The 14,124-nt window shown below is 41.9% G+C and overlaps 1 protein-coding gene across 2 annotated transcripts in view; it reads left to right on the plus strand.

Annotated features, from left to right (window-relative positions):
* The window catches only part of unc5a (unc-5 netrin receptor A), a 129,890-nt gene that overhangs the window by 61,651 nt on the left and 54,115 nt on the right, over positions 1-14,124 (plus strand). For both annotated transcript variants that reach the window (XM_087172902.1, XM_023402146.2), the window contains exon 2: positions 4,821-5,036. In XM_087172902.1, the coding sequence (XP_087029028.1) occupies positions 4,821-5,036 (216 nt within the window). The remainder of the gene's footprint in view (positions 1-4,820; positions 5,037-14,124) is intronic.

Raw genomic sequence — 14,124 nt, forward strand, 5'->3', positions numbered from 1 at the left:
TTAGTATCCTGAATTAATATATGCACGCAGATGTACAGCCCTGCATCAGTGTACATGCTTAGCAGCCAATTTTCTATTCATTTAAATGGGAGAAGATTATAATAATGTCACATGTGGCATGTGTGAGAATAATTTACATACTCACCCCCGTCCTCACAGTCCCTTCCTCTCCTTCTGCCCTTCATTCCCTGATGCGTAATATTTTCTAAGCCTCTCTGTATCCTTCCACCGCTGATGGAAACGTGATGTGATGAACTTTGGGTTGCTATGGGTTCCATACATGTTTATTTTATGCATCTGAGCCTTTTTGTGTATTTTCAGTGCCAGTGATTGATTGCTTTCCAGACCAACCTTAATGACCAGGGATGCTGCATAGAATCTGAATCTGCTGGTGTATGAGCATTTCTGTGTTAACATGCATTTTTGTTTGCATGCATAATTCTACATCTCTCACTGAGACAAAGACGAAGCTGTTAGTGAACTGCTTTTTCTATTTATTTTTTATTTATTTATTTATTTTGCATGCTTGTGGTCTGTGTGTGTGTGTGTGTGTGTTTGTGTGTGTGTGTACAGGATAGTACAGGTGTGTGTGTCTGTGTTTGACAGAGAATGAGTGCGTGTGTGGTTGAAGGAGTGCTTGTTGAAGCGTGGTTGTCTCATTGAAAAATGTATTCTGAATCGCAGACATGTGGAGGAGTAAATATTTGTCATCTGAGGACAAACATACATCAGTCAGCCATGCTCTAGATTATATATGATGGTGGAAGGAGCTTCTTTTTTTTTCCTTACAGATCCCATTTCTGCTTCTTTCCCAATGTTTAATCACTCCCAGGGTTAATATTGTCAGAGGCTTATTGAAAATATTCATAACTATACACAAACAATGCTCCTGTTCCCTGAACCCTAAGGCACGTACATTATATTTAGAGTGATTACTAAATAAAGACACTCAGTGGTTTATTATTAAAAGCATGCAGAAAACCACTTGAGCAAACCCAAGCACTCTGAAGGAAAACATCAACCAACAAAGTGGTTGTGACAAATTTGATCTTGGCTTTGTTGTTAATGGCAGCTAAACATGAAATGGTTTAATATTCTGGATAGTAATTTTAATTGAATTAATTTCAGAGGACATTGTAAGGCGCTGATGGTGTCATAAAACACTTGTTATAGCTGCTGTTCATCACTGTGATGTAAATTATGCCCAGTGATTGCTCAATGATGCTTTCCTTCGGGGACATGACGTTGTTAAAAATGAATAAATAAATAAATATAAATATTAAAAGAAAAAAATTTTAAAAAAAGGAAAAAAGAAAATTGTAATTGGCTCCAAAGGGCACACGACGTGCTGGTGCCATGAGGGAGAAACACAAAAGAGGGTTATTTTCTCTCCAGCTATGGTTTTTCTCCCCGCTGACATCCTCATACTGCGGTGCATTCAGCAATTCTGTTCCCTGAGTAGATAATAAGGAGTGAAATTAAAAAATAAATGCTTATTTTACAAATGGCGATAACAAAAGTCGACAGTACGTGGCACATTGACACTAGCAGAGGAGAAGTGAGGAATCATGTGAAGAATTCCATTTCAAGAGGAGACCTGAGATTTGTGTGTGTACAGAGGAAGAAAAAAAGGCACCTACTCCTGGAAAATGATACAGTAAGTGACATTAAAGCAAAAATCTTTATGAAATATTGAAGATAGGTGGTAACAAAAGACATTTACAAAGCTGCAACACTTCACAAATCCTGCGTGCTTTTTAAAATGCAGTGGTGAAGACATATAGAGTTACAGCAGTTACAGGAACAACTTCTTTTTTCTTTTTCTTTTTTTTTTTTTTTTTTTTTCAGATTTTCAAATATATTTCCAAGTGTTTGACTGCATCATAACCACTTCATCATCTCCTCCTCCTGTGGATATACTTGGTCCCTGACTTGGGAGTGGACGTGGCCAGCTGGACAGATGAGACATGGGTGGATGGGGGGGGGGGGTTTGGTTCTGTGTGCTGCAGGAATTCTGCCCTGGACATCATGGCCCAGCACACTGACAGCTGGTGCACCCTTGTTGCGTGTGTGTGTGTGTGTGTGTGTGTTTGTATGTGTTTTAGGTCAGTTGAATTGTCTCTCGAGAGAATAGCAGCTGCAGACAAATATCAGGTCGTAACCTGATACATTTATTTTGAAAAGTACAAGAATCGAAATTATTCTCCTTGATTCTTTTCATGTAAATGCAGGAAGCCGCACGGTTCGCGTAACGGTCATTGGGCCCCAGCAACACATCCAGCATGTTGTATCAATTAAGTCATCTTCATTGGCCGAATGATCAACAAGGGAGGCATTTAGCGTCCAGTGTTTGTTGTTTGTGTGTGTACAGAATGATCTGGCAACGGGCTCAGATGCATTTAACAATTAATGGCAGCTTTAGCCAATCACATTCAGCGGAACCTAATGCAGTGCCCGTAGTGCTGCTGTATGTCTATTTGATTTGTGCATTGACCCGCAAGAAGTCTGTTAAGTGGCCGATACTCCCCGTGTGTGTGCGTGCGTGTGTGTGTGTGTGCGCACGTTGACTTTGAAGTACATTGTGTCGTGACAATAATCTGAGCCAATTTACTACGCATCAGTCCTCCATTATGGGTTTGATATAAAGCAGTGCGTGACTAGAATGCCCTTCCCATAAAATGACAATTTATTTCTCTAAAGAAATTACGTGTTTAACCTCATTAACCTAAAGTGCATCTACTAAAATGGAAGACTTACCCCCACCCCTTTTTGACACACACAGGCACACACACAAACACAAATTGAAAACATCATCAAAAGTTGAGAGATCATGTTGAATGTGACCCCTGCAAATGAGGAGCCAGCGGCGAGTTAACAACATCAGGAGTTCATCAAGTCGTTCTCACAACTCGTCAGGTGTCTCAGGTGGCTTTGGTTTCGCTCTGTGTTTCAACATCATCTGTTCTCTATGAGATGATTAACCTGGCAGGTGTGAGGTGAGTCTCGCCCACTGTTTTACTGAGCTGTCGTCTTCAGTCTGCGGGAAGTACAGAGGGTCAGCCCAGCCGGCTAATAGCCGTGGTCACAAAGCTGGAAGCCGGCCCATTAGAAGGAGGCGCCGTCATTAGGACCAACACACTCTCAAATAACCTGACCTACGTTCCCACGCTGTTTATTAGCAAAGTTTTGGCTCTCAGTTAGAGCAATTATACTCACCATTCATGATGAACTGTGGCCTTTTCCTCGACACCACGGGATGAGAAACACGCACTCACATACATAGTAAATAATGACAGGCAGTTGTGTTGTCCTGAATAGAAAGCTGCTGTATTAATGACATTTTCTTCTCAGCAAATGTTGCAATAATAAAGTGTGCTTGGAAAATGGGGGAAAAAAGTGCAAAGTGTCAGCAAGTGATGTATGTCGTTCATTGGACACAGAACATTTAGTTTTCATTAAGAGTTAAACATGTACACAAAACATTAATGGGGTTCAGCGGCAGCAGCAGTGGCGTGCTTCACTGTATCTCATCCTGATGAATTAGCAACTCAGCACACGGGGTGAAAAAAAAAAAAAGAATAAAGAGAGACATTAATATAATGTGTGGTGGGGGAGGAACTGACAGATAATGTCTTTATCCAAAGACTGGTGTTTATGACGCAACGTAATATTATCCCTGACCTGGGCATCGACAAGCTGCAAGGATGAACAAAGGCTGTGTGAGGGAGGAGAGGAAGCGAGGAGAAGAAAGGTCAGCACGAGTGTTGCCATTTCATTATGAGAGATGTGGACTCCCGTCCTCTCCTGCTGCACAGGGAGTGATGGAGAAGGTTGTTAATGCCTGGTCTGTCAGCCATATTGGATTCAGGGCAGTAAATTAATATTACTCTCCTTTTAAAGGGGTTTTATTTTGGGATTTACTGGTCTCCCCTGAGTGCCAGTGGTGTAAAGAGGTTATTTCCCTGTTTCTACTCCGTTCTCTGTCCTCTCACTATCTCTTGCACAAGGCTAATATGTTTAGAGAGAGAAAAACTGTGTTCGCGGAGGAAGGGTGTGTGTGCTGTAGGCTCAATTGTGTCATTCAGCGTTTGTGTCGAACATTTTTCAGCGAGTGTAAAAGTTGGCTGTAAATCGTGGAATTGTCCCCCTGAAGGACAGCTTGTGTATCTCCACACATTAGATATGTGTCTTCCCTCTCCTCATGTCTCCTATATGTCATGTGATATTCTGAAAGAATAAAAACTACATCTTCTCTATTTAAGATGTGAGTTTGAGTGAACTGGCTGTCTAGCTGTCAGTCATCTCTAACCTATCTGTCTCTCTCCCTTTCTTGCTTAATGTGGGTAAAGTTAGAGTCCTGGTTGAACAGCCATAAAATACAGTGTGGAGTGGCCTGGTCGCCGAGACGGGATTTACGGCCGCCAGTCCATCAGCGGTGATGTTAAAGGGCTGTGATTAAGAGCTGGAGTAAAGACGTGGACTCCACTACCCCTCCGACCCAGCCAAGAGTACATAGGGACAAGCTTTGTCACTGTCAACTCTCCCCCACACAGCTCTGTCTCTCTTTCACTGTGTCTGTCCATCCATCTTTGTCTCTTTCATGTGCATACGTATGAGCTGCATTTCACCAAGGACACTGAATGTCTGCATTAGATACTTGGTGTCAGCTGCATTTTCACTCAGTCCCCCAGCAGTCACAACAGCGGAGCAGGAAAAGTTCAACTCCTGCCTCATGTCAGCTTGAAAAAAATTTTTTTTTTACGCTTTTTTTTATATTTTGCCATCCCTCTAAAATCTCTGTTTCTTTTTATTCTCTGTAGGTTCCGAGCACACCGCCACAGCAACGCTCCCTGCCGCCTTCTCGGATCTGTTACCTCACTTCCTGGTGGAGCCGGAGGACGAGTACATTGTGAAGAACAAGCCGGTGACGCTGACCTGCCGCTCCACCCCGGCCACGCAGATCTACTTCAAGTGCAACGGCGAGTGGGTTCACCAGGATGACCACTTGATTGAGCGGACAGTCGACCCAGCCACAGGTACACGAAGCGAACTCTCTGTTTCCTGAATAATTCATTTCCATTTTATTTTGGCAGAAATTTGGCTTCTTCTGGGCATTCTTTCAGCTGTTTTTGGATGTTTGCTGCAGATGTGCGACATGTGCTGCTCCATAGATACATTATTTGAAGTGTTTGCGTGCTGAAACTAAGGTTTGCAATTTGCCAGTGATTACTGTGCTCCATCAGGCTCTTGGCTCATCCTCCAGCCTATTTAGCCTGCCAGTCTCATAATAAGCACATTGGTTTCAGTCTCAGAAATCTTCTCAATCACCTTGGAGACCTGTTTGTTTTTCTCTCTGTTGTGCTGCAATCCCCCGCCTCCGCCATCAGTGTCATAAACATGTATGACACTGATGTGGTGTGATTCAGAAGCGATCTGCGAATTCAAACCACCCATTCACAGCCTGACAACTGATCGGGAAGGAGAAACGTGGGAATGACAGGTTTTCAGTGGCAGCAGGATACATGCAACACATACACATATACATGCAAATGCTCACTCAGATTTGCCTCTATACATAACAATATATATACATAAGAAAAAATGATACTGGACTCAACAGCTGAGCACAACACAAAAAGACAGACACAGCCGGCAGCTCATTCACACATACACACAAAAGCACAAGGATGGAAGGTGTTCAAAGCAGGACAATCTGAAGGCTAATTTGAGCAGGAAATATTTCAATTGATACACACACTTTGCCTCTTTGTTTTCAGATAAAGAGCTCATAGTCATAAAATTTTATCCATCTGGTCTACAGGGTTTGGCATTAACATGCAGCAGCTCAGCACATGTAGGCAAAAAACTGTCTGAAAAAATGTCATGGGATTAACTAAGATTAACACTTTTGTAGGTGAAGGTTTCTGATCTAGTTTATGAAGAACACAAATATTCTTCCATATTGAGGCTTTGATTGGTGTGTGTGCTGACTCTCCTGCTCCTGTTCTTTTTTTTTTTTCTTCTTCTTCTTTTTTTCCCCCCCTAATAAAACAAAGAACAGGATTTCTAAAATTCTCTGCTGCGTGAGTGACTTTGATGCATGGTGAGTGATTTAAGCTTCAGCTCTCTGCGGTACAGGAACTGTTTCCTTGTACTGCAGAAAGTTAGAATAGACTCAAATTTGACTGTATTTCCACTGAGTCGAGTTTGTGTCACTATTCTTTGAGCATATTGACTACGAGTGGAGGAAGAACTGAATATACCCTGCATCTTAACTATAGCTCAACATGTCATTTCACAACCGCGCTGTCACTCACACACTGCCTTCAGTTGTTTGATTTGTTTTACCTCGTGTATTAGGCACAGTTTTTTTGGATGCTGGAGTCATCTTGAAGTCAGGCTCTTGTGAATAACAGCAATAAAAGAGTATGAAAAGTTAATTGTAGCTCCTGTTTTGAGAATAGAAAACAAACACTCAAGGGCGCGCTTGTGGATTTGGATCATTAAGGAGAAATTGTCAGTGAGTCAAATTTGATCAATTCCCAACACTATCTTCTTTCTTGTGTTGCTTCATTAACAGTTCTGCTCTCACGGTTTCTCATAGTTGTCGAGGGGAGGGATGCAAATTAAAAGTGTTGCCAATATCAACAATCTTTTGAGGGAGAGAAGGGTTTTTGGTTAGTGAACTGTCTTTTAAAGAACTGGTCAAAATCTGCTAGCAACAAATAGATGTAACGCCTTGGTGAGCCATGACTTAATTGTCACGTAAAAGAAGAAATCTGGTTTCTGGAATCAGGGTGGGAGATTAGACAATTCTGGTTTCCCCTGGTAAACTTGTCCCGGAGAACATCAATTTTCTCTGCCATGTGTAAGAGAAACCAGGTTTCTAATCAGCTTCCTACATGTACACACGTGACGGATGGACCGCGGATAGGGAAAGCAACAAAGTGGCAGGATGAGAGAAGACACTGTTACACGGAGTGATTTGTTCTCATTTTTTAAAATAAATCCATCAAACGTGCGACTGAAATTGAAAGGATCAGACAGAAGTCCATAGAAGTTTAAACAAATGTGTTTGTTGAACATTTGGTCATTTTTTTTAAATCTAAGACACCATGGTACTGTGAGGGAAAGCTTCACTCAGTCTGCCTGTGTCTATACAGTGTCTTCTAATTAATACAGTTAGAATTAAGTGAACCATGCTTCCACTATGAGGTTAGAGGTTGGGGAAATCTCTGATATCGGGCTTGCTGTAGGACCAGATTACAAGTGCGTGTAAACACGTTCTCTGATTGCCTGCTTAACCCGTTTTCTCTGAGTAACCTGCTTGTTTAAGAGCATGCAAGCGCACTGATTGTACGACATGTTATTTGCGGCTCTGAATTTTATGCAGCTCGCAAACTGGTGACATTGTGAAGCCGACTGGTGTAACTTCGATACGATGGATATGAATTGCGTTTTGTCAATAGCAAGTTTTGTCAAGAACACGATGTGCCCCATAAACTGCAGAGTTTATGGGAACATCACATTACCAATTCACCGTTGCTCTGCCAACATTTAATGATGATGGACCATTTGCCATGTGGTTATGAGCCGTTATAGTCAGCATTTATTTGTCTATGAAACAAATCTGTCGTGCCGGGTGCCACGGACCCCTGCAGCAGCGAGGGGCTCCGTCTTTACAAACCCTGTGAAGTCCCAAGGCCACCTCGCAGCTCTCCACATCACTCTGTGGTCCCGCTGCCTTTGATGATGAATGTGTCATATGTGGGGCTGTGCAGTTATGAAGGACACGTGGTTGTCCAGAGGTATGACTGCTCCAAGGTACCCACATCGATCTCTCAAACATTTGTGCTGTTTAATGTCAGCACTGCCCCGAGGAGTTTACTGATGGCTCCCTCTAATCCCCCTTCCTGCAAAAAACATGTGAGGTGCACACATCAAGCTCCGTGTCTGTGTGTGTGTGTGTGTGTGTGCGTGTGCGTATGCGTGTGCGTGTGCGCGCATGTGTGTGCAATACAGACTTGTCGGCCTGTCCTCACACACCGGTCGTCACAGTCATGCTGGACTCATACCTGTTGCCAAGCAACCAGGACTTCTGTCACACAAGGAGTTACCCGATATCAACACAATGCCTTAAGAAGGGAGCAGTGAGGAGTTGGGAGACGTACCCAAGTTGACAAAAATTGATTGACAATTTAGACTCGGTGTAACAGTGAAAGATCACTTTCTAAAAATAGCCCATTTCTCCAAGAGATTTTCTACCTGACTGAGTTGTTGTCTCTGCCCATGCTTTGCACCGAGCAGAATCCACACTTGTTTTCTCCAAGAACAAAGACGGAGATGTAAGTACTATGAGCCAATGGGACCAGGCAACAGCAGTCAAAAACCTTCTGAGACATCAGCCCCAGTGTTATTGGCTGGCGTGTTCAAGCTGATTGGGATTCTCATCAAGGATCCTTGTTCCTTTGTTATGTAAATGAAGAGTCAAGCTTTGGATAGCGCTAATGCTCTTAATTCCAATAGTAAAATAATGGAAATGCCATGTAGACAGATCAGAGTCAAGAGTCACTGCTGGAGATGATGCACACATTTGTTCTGCTGTCCTTTGTTCAACATGATAATCCTTCTTTTGGTCTTTGATGGATTAGTGGTTCATCAACAATAAAGCACACATACAGTTTCATTAGGCGTGAAGAGGAAGACATCTTAAATCTAAAAGTGAGTAATTATTATTGGTGTATAATTAGCAGTCCTGCAAAAATGTAAACATTCTTTAGAATTAAGCTTTTGATTTGTCAGTGCATGTAGGAGAGCTAATTATTCACGAGAGGCCGAGGAAAAACAGTGTTGCTGTGAGCTCCACAAGCACTTCTGAGTTTGTCTAATTGCTTTTGAAAAGGTTTCACAAACCCAGGAGCTCAAGGATTATATCAAACTAGTGACAACCAACAACTAAAACATGTCAAATTAAAATTGGGGGTTGAGATTTATTTACATTTTTTTCCATTTTTAACCAGTAAAGCCTCATTAGGAATAATAATGTTTCCAGGCCAAGATAGGCAGAAGCAATAATGAGACTAACAAAATGAATAACATTTCTAAAACGGTTTCTTAAAAGAATTCATCCTGAAAACTATTTAAATCTCACCTTAAACTTGTCTGAAACCAAATATAAAAAATAAAAAATATATTCCGGTATCGATAAAAGGAATTGATAAGCTTTAGGCATACAAATATAAAGGTTCACACAATTTGGAATAGGTTCTCCACTGGAACCGGTTCCTGATCCCCATCACTTCTAAGTACTTGTAAGCACTGCTTTATGGCATTATGAGACTTTTATGTGAATTTTGCTTTAATGCGAAAAAGCCCTTTAATTAACATTACTCAATTCACTGGATTAACTAAAAACAGATATAATTGTTTTGTTTTATAGAAAATATTAATGTATCACAAAACACTCATACCACAGTTTAAAATAACATAATGTGACAGTTGTGTCTATATTGCTCATTTCTAGCCACAAAGTCATATTCACAAGGTTAAGATAAGAAAAGCACACCATACTTTTTTACTTCCTTGAGTGATTATAGAATGCACATCGGATAAATTGCTGCGTGTTAGAAAAGCATTGAGAAACAGACTCCAGACTTCTGTCTGCAACATAAGTTGAAAGTCAAACTAGACTGTTTCCAAATGCACACTTAACCAGTGCACTTGAAGCAGCCTTTCATCAGCTGCTGTGATATTCACGCTGAGGACATCGAGGGATTCCGACAGTCCCAGCGACTTCTGTGCATGTTTTCATGACTTAAGGATATAAAATGGGAAAACAAAACAATCAAAGAGAGCACAAGCTGTAATCAATAATCCTTTCACCTTCATGTGGAAGAACTGAGTTGAGGAAATACCAGAAACATGGAAACATGTTTCAGATATAAATTGGTCTGGACCTGCACAGCGGAGGCAATATTCAGCAAACGCCATCCATGTTCACTCCCGGCAGACTCAGGCAGACGTCAAAGTAACTTGAAGGGTTTAAATTAATAACTGACCCAGGTCTGAAGTGCAGACTTGCTTCAGTCAGACTGCTCATATTCAAAGCTCAGGCAGTGGAAGACATGACGTGCGGATAACCATCTAAAGTAGATGTGACCTCTGCCCTCATCACGCAGGTCTGTTTATTGAAACCGATTCTGTGCAAGAAAGACAAAAGAGCTGCAGCGCACGGATACAGTTAGACTCACTGACACCACTTTGTGTTGTGTGAACACTTTGGACCCCTTCCACACACGCACAGACAGGGCCACTTGTCTCAAAAGCCCCTTTGAACATGGAAAAGGAAAGAGATGTCACAATTTGTCCTTCCTCTCCTCGTATCAATGTCCGATATTGATCCATCCTCGAGTCTATCGGTTCTCATTACCTGTCCTCAGTAACTTATCTCAATTGCTATGGCTGTGACTGCTTCCACAGCCCCAGCCGGCTCTGTGTCTTTCTCGGGTCATCCTTTATAGAGCAGGAGAATCTGAGACGTCTGGCGAGTCCTAATAAAGACATATCCCCTCTGAACAAATCAATGCTGACAGTGTGTTTGCATAGATTAGGAGATTCTCGCACACTATGATTTCTCATCAGACACATGATGAGGAGAAGGGAGATTGGCATTTGAGCGGAGGACTGTTGTATGGGCCAGACTGATTTGATTTTGTTTGCATTTCATCTGCCAGCATTGATGGAAACGATTTTGATCCACGCGTCGCATTGTCACCGGTGCAGCAAAACCCTCTCAGGTGGAAAATACATGCATTTCACATTCCTATTTCAATAAACCTCGCCAACTGCTTTATAAAGATGGGTGGAGATTATATTTTCTTTGTTGAAGCGGATGTTGACAGGGTCTCTACAATGAAAACAGAAGATGATGGAGAAAATAATCAAATGCTACACATGTGCCTTGTACTTAATGAAAGTAAATTTTTCAGAGTCGACAGTGGAATCACACATGCAATATTAATACACTTTTTAATATTCCTTTTCCAACAACCCCAGGCATCATTTCAACCTGCTGTAAAGGAATATAACCTCTTGCTTTTACCCCTCAGTTTATCAGCGCCAGCTCCTGTCCTCTGTCAATCCTTTGAGGTCTAAATACCGCATATGACGTAGTCAGTAAATCTTTTAAAACCATCTATCACTTCTGAATAGAACTAATAATGTGTTATGGCACCACAGGGCTAACCCCTACGTCTGCAAACCAGCGAGGATTCATTTGTATAAAATATGTATTTTCTGATTGACTAGATTCTGGATTGTAATGTGATGACATATTCAATTTCTGATCTAAGGGGGAGATAAGCTAGGCTTAGCTGAAATGATCTGTAACCTTTATTTTAATACCTCAATACTTATCCATGGTATTATAGCAGCCAATCACCTCTCTCAAACCAGCTTCCACCCACTCTCCTCTCTCTCTCTCTGTCCCTGTCATATACATTTTTTTCCTCCCTTTTTCTCGGCCCTGTATAGGTCAACTGCATATGGATGTGGATATACACCTTTACCTTTGCAGGAGACTCACAGGAGCTCCTGTTACCTGAATGACATTTAGTGAAATGTGAAAGCAGCGGCAAGCTCGCCATCATTTTGTTGTTGTCAAAATTCAGGTTAATTCCGGATAGTCTTCCTAATAGTTTCGGGGCCGCACAACAGTGATTAAATATGATCTTTAATCGAATATTGAAGGAACGGTTCTGCTGCAATTTAAGCAAAACCTGATAGGTCTGCCAGCCAGGGTCTAATGAACAGAAGGAAATAAGAGAATCAGAGGGGAAGAGGACAATATAGTCCTAAATGAACGAAATGGCCTTGTACCACCTGCTAAGCATCGATCAGTAGCCAAGGGGACTAATTGATAATGCATTATTAGCTGCTACCCCATAATGGGACTTGTATTTCATCCTGTCCTTGATTGCAGGACTGAGGGGGAAGGATTTGGCCATGAAGCACCGAAAAACAGATGGCAAGGTGAATTGTTCCCGTGACACATCTGCCAACGTGTTCTATTAGGCTTCGCAGGCAGGTCAGCCCGGTGTCTGCATCAGTGCGTGTGTGTGTGTGTGTGTGTGTGTGTGTGTGTGTGTGTGTGGAGGCAGACCTTTCTGAAAGCAAAGCAACATACCTCAGAGTGAGAAGGGAGTCAAAGTGAATTTAATTGAAGCCTGTGTTTGTCTGGCCTTGAGACAACTGCAAGTGTGTTTTGGAGCAGCGAGACAAAAGTGAAGCAGGCAGAATTAAACACCGACCAGCTGTGCTGATTGATCTCACCGATAGACTCATATGAAGGCGGCACCTCTAGGTGTCTCCAACTTTGTGTAAGTCCTATTTTTATTTGGGAATGTGGAGTACATAGAGTCTTTTCCTTTTAAGTTGGTCTTGACATGCAGGAATAATGAACTTCAAAATTAACTGCAATTAGTGGAACAAAAGTGGAAAAAAAAGATAATTACCATTTGTCAAACAACAGCACTGCCGTTCCAATCTCCCACACGCACAGCCTTTGTCCTCCCACCAAAACGTATCCTGCATCAGCCTCAAGCTTTGCTTTCTCTAAAGTAATTTTCATATTTGTCAGTCTCACAAAAGCTGTGCCCTTGCTGGTTGGAATACATTCAGCAGTCTTAGTGCATCTTTCTTTCACAACAGTGAAAAAGTTAATCATTTACCGTAAAGACAGACATGTCATCAGTACAGTCCTTCAAGCATGTATTTGCAGTTTGTGCAGTGGTATGTGCAGCAGAAGCGTTTACAAATCTGTGTGATCATGGTGATTCATCATTTTTAAATGATAATGGATTGCTAGTTTTTCTTCTACATAATGTACAGTATGTTTACTTTGCAGTAAGAATGATAAGAATTTTTTAAGTGCATTTTAGAGGACATTTCCAAAGCCACACAGTAGTGTGTACCTTTCTGAAAAGCAGCTTGGTCCTCAGAGCTACATGGAAGCATTTGCTTAGATGTGTCTAACCGTAGTTCTAAGGTTTCTGTGCCCTAACCGTGACATCTGAATAAAATGAGGTCTGTATGCTGCAATGAAATGCAGCACATGCATTTCTCAGGCCACTTGTACTACCCTTGTGCTGAGCAAATAGAGGCCAAAGTTGCAAATGTGCTTGGATTCCACAATGTGCCTCAATATGTTCCGTTTTAACACGGTGGGACTCAGAATGGAGCAGAGAAGAGCCGCAGAATTTCCTCCCTGCCTTGTTATTTTTGATTGTCGGCAATGAAGTTTTGATATTTTTCTCATTTTACATTTTTTACGGTAATGTAATTTTATCTTTCAGCTTACCTCCACATCCCTTGGAAATGAAAGACATGAGTGTTATGCTGACAGAGGGAGACAGAGTGGGAGTTTGTGGTGTCAATCAACACCTGCTCTGCTCAGATTCGTTTAAAAATAGTGGAGCAGGGAGGTGTCGTGAGGGAGCTGACAGATAAATAGTCCATGGAGATTTTTGATAGGCAGAGCAACTCAGTGGCTGACAGTTAATGCTTTGTGTGTTTAGCCCCAAGGAGACTCTCAGTATAGGTATTTTACACACTCCTCCAACAAACATCAACTCGCCATTCTCCTCCTTTTAAACTAGAAGCTGCAGGGCGTCCTGGGTATGGGATGGTGGTGAAGTGAAAGGACTATTTTATGCAGCGAGGGGAAGAATAGCTTCAATCTTCTCATGAAGTGCTGTGTAAAATATGAAAAGGGGAAAACAGAAAATGTTCTGTGGAAGTGACACAAATAAGAGGTTACATGCAGGTTGGGTGCAGCTTCTATAACCAGTGGTATCTAAACCTGTGTGGTCTGTATTTTACTCCCAGAATTTGCTGCGCAGTCTCAAGTCAACCTTACAATTGATGGACGGTGTATTTGCAGGCCGGTGTACTTTGGGTCAAGTGGGTTACGGAGTGAAAAACAGCCAGGCAAATGTGTTCTGCCTCATGTTTCGATGAATAAAAGCCCGAGTCAATCATCAGCATGTTCCTGCCCACATGCCAACACTTCTGGAGTCAGCATTGTGTGGCCCATGTGTAGACCACTAACACACAAAGAGGAGAATT

Source organism: Seriola lalandi, unplaced genomic scaffold (genome assembly GCF_002814215.2).
Source record: "Seriola lalandi dorsalis isolate HSWRI2012SDOR001 ecotype SW California unplaced genomic scaffold, Sedor1 jcf7180002053898, whole genome shotgun sequence".
In the NCBI taxonomy this organism is placed as follows: Eukaryota; Metazoa; Chordata; class Actinopteri; order Carangiformes; family Carangidae; genus Seriola; species Seriola lalandi.